Here is a 10,173-nt window from a genome sequence, read left to right as displayed (position 1 = left end):
TTTGCAATATAGACATACTCTGTTACAAGTAAGCTAGAAGTCCGGAATACTAAATTTACTTGAGTAAATGTTTTGCTATCAAAATACTACTTCAGAGTTGTAAAATTAGCGGAGGGCTGCAGGCTTTACCAAACTTTCTATACTGGTCACAGTGGGCAGCCAACTTCAATAAACTATCATTTTGGTTACTAGACTCAGACAATTCCTGGTGCCAGCTAGAAGCTGCACGTCCACCTCTCTCTCAGCTCTACTTTTTACTACTTTACCAATTCCCCCTCCCCGTTATACTAATAACCCAGTAGTGCTAAACACTAATTTGGTACCAGTTCCGTCATCACTTTAAGTTCACCTCCGCTTCCATACAGGGCCCTATCCAGAACAACCATATGCATTTCCCCCTTCTTTATTAGACGAGGCATTCTCCATATGGAAGCGTAAGGGCATTAAAGGTTTTATGACATTCATTTTCATTTATTTTTATTTTTATTTTTTATTTTACGTTTTATGACCCCAAGTACACCCAAAAAACCTGAACTTTGAACATTCAGTGGATTTTCTGTGGTCTGACGTTTTCTTTGGGGTTTGGAAGCCTTTTGAGCTACAATGAAAACAGGCAACACAGTGAAAACAGTGACATCTGCTGGCAAATCCCATTGACATATATGGGATTTGCAGTAAGTGATGTCACTTACTGCCGGCAAATCAGAGCACCTGTTTGAGCCAGAAAACCCCAGATCACAGAAAATCTACTGAATGTTAAAAGTTCATGTTTTTTGGGTGCAATTGAGATTAGAAAACCTAAAAAAAACAAAAAACAATTCCAAAACCTTTTTTTTAATGTCACATTCCCTTTAACCCATTCTGACCGGGCACCCATTTTGGTGTTGGCATCATGTCGTGCTTTAGCTATTGAAAAATAGCAGATCTACAAGCTCATATCGCGCCACCGAGTGGCGCGATACGAGCTTGTAGGTCTGCTATTTTTTGAAAAATCGAAGAACGACTGACATTTTTTAGAATCTGATCTCAGGTCAGAATGGGTTCATCAGACCAGTGTGTGTCCGGCGGAAACCTCGTATGAATCTGATCTCAGGTCAGAATGGGTTAAGACCTTCTGGGATTTATACTCTGAGGGCACCTTCTCCAGTTTCACCTCCCTGAGCTCCAGATACTCCATACCTCAATCACACCTTCTCAGATATTTCCAAATTAGACACTACATCTCGTCCAAGTTTACTGGGCTCCCTGTGCTACCTTACCTACCAATCAGCCCTCTGAGCACTGGGATGACTACCACTCAGCCCTCTGAGCCCTGGGATGACTTACTTATTCTGATATCTCAACAGAAGGCAGTTATTTCCCAGTTAACACAGGGGTGGGCAACTTTGACAATGGAGAGGGCCACTATATTTCCACACTCACTCCCTAGGGCCATATTACTGTCATAGCAACAATAGCCGATCTACAAGCTCAAAACGCGTCACGCTGCGATATATTTGAATTGAAATCTTTCATAATGTTTTGCTATTTTTGAATTGGAATGCTGAAAATTTACTTTTTTATGTCATTTCAAATGCCTTTAATTATACTTGTGTTGAGCATTGAGCTACTAATTTAGACTGAAGTAAATAAAGCGGGAATTGTAAACAGCTGAAACCAATATCTGTAACCAGTATTCTGACATTAACCTGAGGGCCACATTAAGTGAAGGTTGGGGGCCGCATGTGGCCCCCGGGCCGCCAGTTGCCCACCCCTGCTCTAACATCATGTCACTTGTTAAACACTCCACCAATAAAACAAAAAACAGCTTGGGAACAGGAACTGGGCATTGCACTAACTCAGAAAAGGTGGGATGGGGACACGGTTAGCTCCACCACCTCTTGTGCTCGTCTCGGTTTAATTAAATGTAAGGTTTTACACAGAGTCCATTACTCTAAAGCGAGACTGTCCACTAATACCACTATATACCCAAACGTTACAGATGAGTGTGACAGATGCCATGGTTCCCCATGCAACCTTAGGCCTCTTTTAGACGGCGACCATCTCCATATAACACGTCAAAGTCCCGTTGCGTTCTAATTTTTTCTTACCCTTTACACGAGAACGCACACGTTATGATATGATGTGCTATTATGCTATACTGTCGCTAGGTGGCGATAACGGGCTGCCAAATAGACAGGTCACCCACGTACAAGAAGAAGAAACCTTCACGCAAGCTTGCGCAACACGGCTCTGGGCGCGCCACGGGATGGTATAATATATTTTATAATACATTAGGCTACATAAACGCTGCTGCCGCCGCTGCCGTCTATCACAAGGCTTTTTATTTACATCATGGTTTTACATTCAACATCGCTGATGAGCAGCACTTTGAAGGCGAGGAGGGAGGCTTGTTCAGGAACTCCATTATATCATAATGATATGGCTCTGCATCAATGTAATAAACATATGCGCTGTGAGCCAACGTGAGCCATGATGTCATAAGTTTTGCGGATTCACCGTTTTGCCTGTTTATATGGAGACCATAGGAAACGGTGTTCTGAATGATTTCCACTCTGGGAGGTGGTTTCACTTCGTTGCGTTTTCACCTCCTGAGAACACGGTTCTCGTCTAAATGACAGCAGCAAACGATACTTTATTTTGACGTTTTATATGAACACCATCCTCGTGTAAATAGCACCTTAGTCACATGTAGGAGGTTGTCCTCTAGGGGAAAAAAACAAAACATGTTTGTACCCCCTCATCTTTTCTCCCTGTATATAGGTGAGGTATTGTATGTTGTGACCCGACTGCTGCTGGTATGAAAGAAAAAAAAAAGAATAGCAACACTACATTGTATATAGAGTTGCGACCCCAACCTGTGACAGCCCATCCAGTCCTATCTGATTTAATTGAACAACGTTAAACTCACCAACATTGCAGCAAATGATCCTCTTTCTGCAAAGCGTTCTTTTCATAAAAATCAACCGACATGTTTATGGGCTACTTTCTGTCAAGACATTGTGTTGGAGTTTGGAAGCGCTCGTTGGAAATCACTCAACGGTGCTGCCTGCAGTCTACCACAGTAGGCTATGTGTCACGAGGAAAATAACGTCATACTTGACATTTAACCACTCGAACCCCAGGTAGAAGGCTTTTTCACTTGTTATGGTTTTATCCTGGCTCTTAGCAGTTTTTGTATTGACCTTCCTTGGACTGTACCCATTCTGCAATATGTTAATAACATTTTTTTAATAACATTTTCAATCAGTCAATCAATCAATCAATCAATACAATTGCATTAAATTAGCACAATCACAAGAGAAACAATGGAAGGAAAGTCCACACATTGTCAAGTCCATTTGTCACAGGAATTGTCCCTACAGGGGGGGCATTGGGGGGGCAATGCCCACCTAGATTGGACTTTGTGTCCCATCCAGTCCAGATTGGACAGTAGTACCCTACCAATATTTTAATATGTTAATACAAATGTTAAAGGTAATGTTATGCAGAAGACATTATAATGCTCAACATAATTGTATTTGTTTGTTTGTTGTTGGTGCTGCTGCATAATTGTAGCCTACTTGTAGTCCTTTTCAACTCATCACTGTGTTAATAGGCAAGTATTTGTTACACATAGAGTTGTTTAAAAATATATAGTCCCCCCTTTGGAAAAAAAATATGCTGATTTGTGACTGGAGACGGAACTGGAAAAGCATAATGCTTATTCGAACCCTATCCCTGGCTCATTTTGCAATCCACTACAATGAATCAATAAATGATAATAATAATAACTACTAAATACAATAAATTGTCAGTGTTTACAGCAGACTTAAAAAAAATACTTAAGTATGATAGGCTACATTTGCACACATTCATACAGCACCTCACACACAAGACCCTCACTCTCTCACGCACACAATGCTCTCTCTCTCTCTCTCTATCTCTATCTCTATCTCTATCTCTATCTCTATCTCTCTCTCTCTCTCTCTCTCTCTCTCTCTCTCTCTCTCTCTCTCTCTCTATCTCTATCTCTATCTCTATCTCTATCTCTCTCTCTCTCTCTCTCTCTCTCTCTCTCTCTCTCTCTCTCTCTCTCTCTCTCTCTCTCTCTCTCTCTCTCTCTCTCTCTCTCTCTCTCTCTCTCTTCTCTATCTCATGTGAGAGTCATGATAGCAAAGAGCTATATAGCCTACAGGCCACGAGTGTCACCGTGGAATGGGTGTAGTAATAATATAATTAATTAGTAACATTATTAAAGTAACTATATATATATACAGTATATGAAATGGTATCATTTATACTTTATGATAATAGTTTGTACATGTAGTATCTACTATCACAGGGTTATCAGGTTAATATAATAATACAATGTGTGATAAAAAAAATATTGTCTTGTAGTCAGATGATTTAGTAGATTAGTCTGATGATTGATGATGATCTATAATAATAATAATAATAAAACTTTATTTGTATAGCACCTTTCATGACATGAAATGCAGCTCAAAGTGCTTTACAGAACAATGGAGAATAAAAGAAAAGCAAGGCAACGACATTAAAAAAAACAAGCAGTAATGCAATACAGTGAGGACATGAATGTAGATAAGAGTTTTATTTATTGTATGCACTATGCAACAATTCATTTATTAACCACTTTCAACGTGGCATCTCTATTTTGGAAATGTTCCTGTGTGTGGAAATGAACCTTATGATCCTACGCTTAACAATCAGCTTTGATCAAGCTGATTGTCAGCTGAGAACGGCTGAATCAGCTGAAAAGGTTTGTGATCAGGCTATACATATCAAAGAAGTGTAAATGATTTAATCAGAGAGAAAGGACGAGCAGCCCTATACTGTATAAATAGCACTTCATGAACCTCAGTTCATACATCGAGGCTTGAGGACTTGACCGAACGGATGAGCTGTTACTACAAAACATACTTTTAAGAAGCTGTTATTTTCTTCTACCCAGCCCTGTTGGACATCCTACTGAAGATAAGTCAAGTAAGTAAGGCGAATTGTCTTGGGTTTTAACTTTTGTCATTTGTGTTACAATGTGTAGTGAATGAATGGTAACATTTTATGCTATAGCTAAACCCCTCTGTCAACTTTTAATTAACTTGTTTTCCTACTGATAAAGTCTGCTCAGTGCACTATTTAGTTACATTGAAGTACATTAACAGCTTCACTGCAGGCTTTATTGCTTCAGATTTGCTTTGTCTGAAATACAAACTAAAGTTGCTAATAGCTCACACAATAGACACACCGGTTTGGCAATATTGTCTACTTTACTCTGCTATGCAATTATTTGAAAACTTTATTCATAAAAGTTTGCCGATTTAGATGTATTTATTACAGATCGACAAGCTACAGATTTGATGCACTGAGCTTACTGTAGACCTGCTACTTTTGAAAGAATTGTTAAAACTCCGATAATCGTTGGCATTCTCAACATAGCTTAGCTTGTTTAGTCTGCCTCCAGTTTTGCGTTAATAAACGTCATTGCATTCGTCATTGCATTCAAGCTTCGGGATGTGAAACGTTGTGGTCGTGAATATTGTTATATTTTCTCCGTACACTGAAACATCTCATTTCTCACCATTTCTCAGGTTAAGTGGGGCGTAAAGGACAGCAACTACCACTAGACTTTGTAGTGTTTGGCTGGTAGAGAGAGCCCTACACCGCCCTCCCTCTGAAGGAAGCAACAATGTCGCAGGAAGCAACAACGTCGCAGTCCCAAGAAGTCGAAGTCCCCATACAATATGGGGAGCTCGTTGTCCTGGGGTATGAAATTATTTATTTATTCATTAAAATATTCATCGAATAGGCTCTCTATGCACAGCAGCCTTTTTGGAAAGAAAAAAAAACAACAAAAAATAAAATAACTAAGCTTATTATTATTATTATTATTATCATCATTATTATATTAAGCTTATCAGCTTAGATTTCAATTTTGTCAGTTGTGGGCTTCATAACAAACCACAAGTTTTGCAGTGACTCAAGAGATAAATTATTGTTAAATCAGTATTACTTGCAAGAATTCTACACAATTTGAAAATGTAGAATAATTGTTATTTTGATTAAGGTTTGCCTGCTAGCTCTCCTATGGTACAAGACGTTTTGGTTCTGAGTCGAGGCTAAATCTCATCAAATGGTCCGTGGCTCAAATGGTGAATAAATAACGGGCCTTGATACGAACAGGGCTGAAGACCACTATCGGTGCATATTGTCCACGCGTTACTTGCCGTTCTAAATAAGAGTAGAAAATGGAAATTAATCTTGTGGCAAAGCATTTTTTTATTAACCCCAGACCTGTCATCTTCTCTTCACAGGCCCAACGGGGACGAGGACAGGACCAAAAAACACTTTGCTTTGAACAAGAGACCTGAGGCCAACGGTGTGAAACCAAGCGCTATACACATGGGCGTCAATCAGGTACGATCAGTGGTGGACAAAGTGCTCAAATGCTCAGAGTTTATTTCATTTTTCCCAGAAGTGGATGTTTCTAACGGTGAACTTCTCTGTGTTCCATAGTCTGTCAGCCTGGGGGACCAGCACAGGATAACCTTCACCAACGCAGTCACCACGGTGGTGGTGGAACACTGTAGAGACAGACATACGGACATGTTTCAGGTCTGTATAGGATCCTTAATGGTGCATAGAGTGTGTTTTGCTAGTACGGCCCCTGAATAATTTCCAAAACACTAACACTGTAGGCCTTGATAATATAATACAGAATACATTTTAAGTGTTTGTTTTTATTTTAGGTTTCCTGATCTCAATTCCACCCGAAAGATCTTAACATTGAACATTCAGTGGATTTTCTGTGGTCTGGAGTTTTCTCTGGGGTTTGGTAGCCTTTTGAGCTGCAATGAAAACAGGGAAAACAGTGAAAACAGTGACATCTGCTGGCAAATTCCATTGACATAAGGGATTTGCAGGCAGTGACATCACAAACAGCAGGAAAATCAGAGCACTTGTTTGAGCCAGAACATGACCACAGAAAATCTACTGAATGTTAAAAGTTCAGTTTCTTTGGGTGCAATTGAGCTCCGAAAACCTCACGGAATTAAGAAAGATTACACATGTCACAATCCCTTCAAAGAAACCTACATTAGTTACCACTGAGGTGAAATGTGATCAATTTATTGGTCATTAAAATAAACATGCCCTGATCTAAAAAATATACACACACTTACTTAGCCTAATGACATGCCCAGCATGGGGACACTATGGTGAAGCCTAATGACTTGCCCAGCATGGGGACACTATGGTGAAATTGGTTAATACAGCGTATGTAAACAAACTGTAAGTAATATTATATCTTTGTTTATAACAGATCGGGCGTTCCCCGGAGAATCTCATTGACTTCATGGTGACGGACACGGTCCCAGTGTCCGGCGACAGCGAAATCTCGCGGTACGCCTGCCGCATCATCTGCCAGAGGAGCCCGCCTCACACCGCGCACATCTACGCCGCCGGCTTCGACTCCTCCAAGAACATCTTCCTGGGTGTAAGTTATGAAATGTCATGATGGAAGCTATTTTTGTGACTGTGCCAGGAGGAGAAATCAGGCATACCTAGCATGCATGCATAAATGGTCTCTTTTACTTTGGTACTAGGCTATAATAGGAGAGAGAGAGAGAGAAAGAGAGAGAAAGTTAGAATAAGGGAGAGAGAGAGAGGATGCGTAGCGATGTGAGGGCCGAACCTCTAGTAGACGCATACAAAACAGAAAAAAGTACAAAACTATTGCACTCCATCTTTAAAGCGCAAATAACATGCATTTTAAAACTGCTTTTAATATTTAATAATCATATGGTCTATGTCCCTCAAAGTTATTTCTAATGGTTTGAGCCTCAATCACCACTCTGATATAACCAGGCCTTGTCATTTCTTTCTGGACTTTGAAAGCAGTTTTAGCTGCAGTACCACAATCAGCACCCCCACCAAACAAGTTGGTGGGGGTGCTGATATGCAGATTATTTAATATTTGAGTCATTAAAATACTGATGCTAGATAAAACCAGGCTTGTTTCCAATCCATGCCAGCTTGGAAAATCAACAATGGTGGACATTGTAAACAAAGCAAATTTGGAACTCAAGACTGAAGAAGAGGAGGAATTATACAAAGTAGGGTGACATTGATGACATCACGATGAGGCCAAAATCAGTCGAGCTGTTCCTGAGAGCAATTTCCATTAAAACACCCATATGACATGAAGGCCTGATTGTTCAAAATTGGTTATTTGTGGGGATAGAAAACACACATGGGAGCCCCAAAAACACAAAAGAAATTTAAAAAGTTGAATTTTATGTTATAGGTCCTTTAAGTAAAACAATCTTCTTCCACCCCCCCCCCTGTGCAGGAGAAGGCAGTTAAATCCAAGACCAACGATGGTCAGATGGACGGACTGACCACCAACGGCGTGCTGGTGAAGCGCCCGTCCGGCCCGTGGAGGGAGATCTCGGTGCGCGGCCACGCCTTCGCACCCCGGCAGCCACGCACCAGTCCGAAACGGGGGAAAAGGGTGAGACATGTGTGACCTGTTCACAACAAACGGTGTGCACGTGCACAACAATAAATGAAGAAGTTATTAGTCAGATTCTATTCCATTCTCTTGCATATTGTATACCTTAGTGGGGCTTTCTGTAGTCGCGTTTGCGGTCTCTAGTCATGGTACGGTGGGAGAGTGGGGGAGCGGGCTTAGGGCCGATTCATACTCCTATTTTAACGCTGTTTTGGCGCTGTAGTGCCGAAATTATTTCGGCTCGTCAAGAATTAAGTAAGTAGCACCGAAGAGCCGACTTTAGGATGGTACCCGCCCTCCCCGAACCTCAAATGACGTAAAATTGTAGGCTCTACAGCGCCGAACCGACTTTTATTCGGCTCTAAAATAGGAGTATGAATCGGCCCTTAGTGTCGCATTGACCCCGTAGGGCTAGTCTCCCATATTGGCTTAGAGGCCGCCCGAAAATCACACCAGTACATCGCTCCTAGACCACGTGACTAGAAAGACCCATCATTGATCAGCTCTGCAAGCTGATAAAAAAAAAATCTAGGAGATTAATAGTTCGGCAGCTTGTACATAATTGTAAATAACGGTCATTTTTTTCTTTTGACAATTTTGTGCTAAACATGCATTCCTGTCGATACAACAAAAAAATCAACCAAATCATATATCTTTCTGGTGTTTCCGTCCAGGTGGACGGCTATGAGCCTCAGGAACTGATGGACGGCTCGCTGATCGACCTGTGTGGCGTCACCCTCCTGTGGCGCACGGCCGAGGGCCTGCGCCTCCCGGAGCTGAGCGACCAGCGGCCCGCGGCCCACGGCCTGCACCTCCCCGAATCCGGATTGTCGGAATTCACAGACATGCTGCTGACGTGCTGGAACGGCGGGGGGCAGTTCTGGGTCAAGTGCGGTCATCGTCTATACAGTGGAGCCAACGAGGCTGAGGTGAGCATTAATTATGCCTGAGACCTCTGAGATTAACTTGTATAGGATATCATATCCTATATGGCCTGAATATAAGACTATAATAATATATCTGTTCTTGCAATCGTTTGAGCGACTACTAACCGTCCGCTGTGCGTTCACGACGGTAACAACCCTCTCTCCCTCTCTCTCTCTCTCTCTCTAGGCGGCAGCGGCGGAGCGTCAGGAGGAGCGAGAGTGTCCCAAGTGTGGGGTTCGAGGCCCTTTCAAGCGTGTGCGGGACCCGGGAAATACCGGCCCCTCCCCCTTCTGGTGAACCGCTGGAAGTGTTCTAAAAAAAGATGTATAAAGAAATAAAAAAATGTTTTTTTTAATTTGTATCTGTGCAGTTGATTTGTTCAATAGCGTTTCAATGGGGGGGGGGGGGGGGGTCTCTGCCCCTTGGGTTTATGATAATGTGGCCCCCTGAACAATTTAGTTGAATAGTCCTGGCCTCAAGAGCCTCTGGACTCTCTGACTGGTCACTCTCTCGAACTTTACAAGCATTATTAGGCCCCCTGAGTTACTGACAAAAACAAACCACTCAGTTCACACAGGTGTGCCTTTTTGACTTGAGAGCTACAGTATACCCACCGAAAACATTATAATACCAATGCTGAAAATGGCTTTGGAATAGCGGCGCTGGCATTACAGTACATATAAGTCAAATGAATACAAGAAGACTCACACTGTTTCTGTTTTTCCTCCCAGAATTTT

At 41.7% G+C, this 10,173-nt stretch overlaps 1 protein-coding gene across 1 annotated transcript; it reads left to right on the top strand.

The window, feature by feature from the left end:
- Window positions 1-5,686: 5,686 nt before the first annotated feature.
- LOC310856151 (E3 ubiquitin-protein ligase pellino homolog 1-like) lies at window positions 5,687-9,733 on the top strand (the record flags this gene model as incomplete). The annotated part of the gene is made up of 7 exons (XM_083761397.1): window positions 5,687-5,763; window positions 6,312-6,414; window positions 6,514-6,612; window positions 7,319-7,492; window positions 8,348-8,509; window positions 9,184-9,438; window positions 9,623-9,733. 7 exons carry the CDS (start codon window positions 5,687-5,689, stop codon window positions 9,731-9,733), a joined length of 981 nt encoding a protein of 326 aa, XP_083617523.1.
- Between the last annotated feature and the right edge of the window lie 440 nt (window positions 9,734-10,173).

Source organism: Protomyctophum parallelum (genome assembly GCF_964188405.1).
Source record: "Protomyctophum parallelum genome assembly, chromosome: 3".
Taxonomy (NCBI): domain Eukaryota; kingdom Metazoa; phylum Chordata; class Actinopteri; order Myctophiformes; family Myctophidae; genus Protomyctophum; species Protomyctophum parallelum.
Note: the sequence above shows the minus strand (reverse complement) of the source record. Positions and strands in the feature narration are given on the sequence as shown.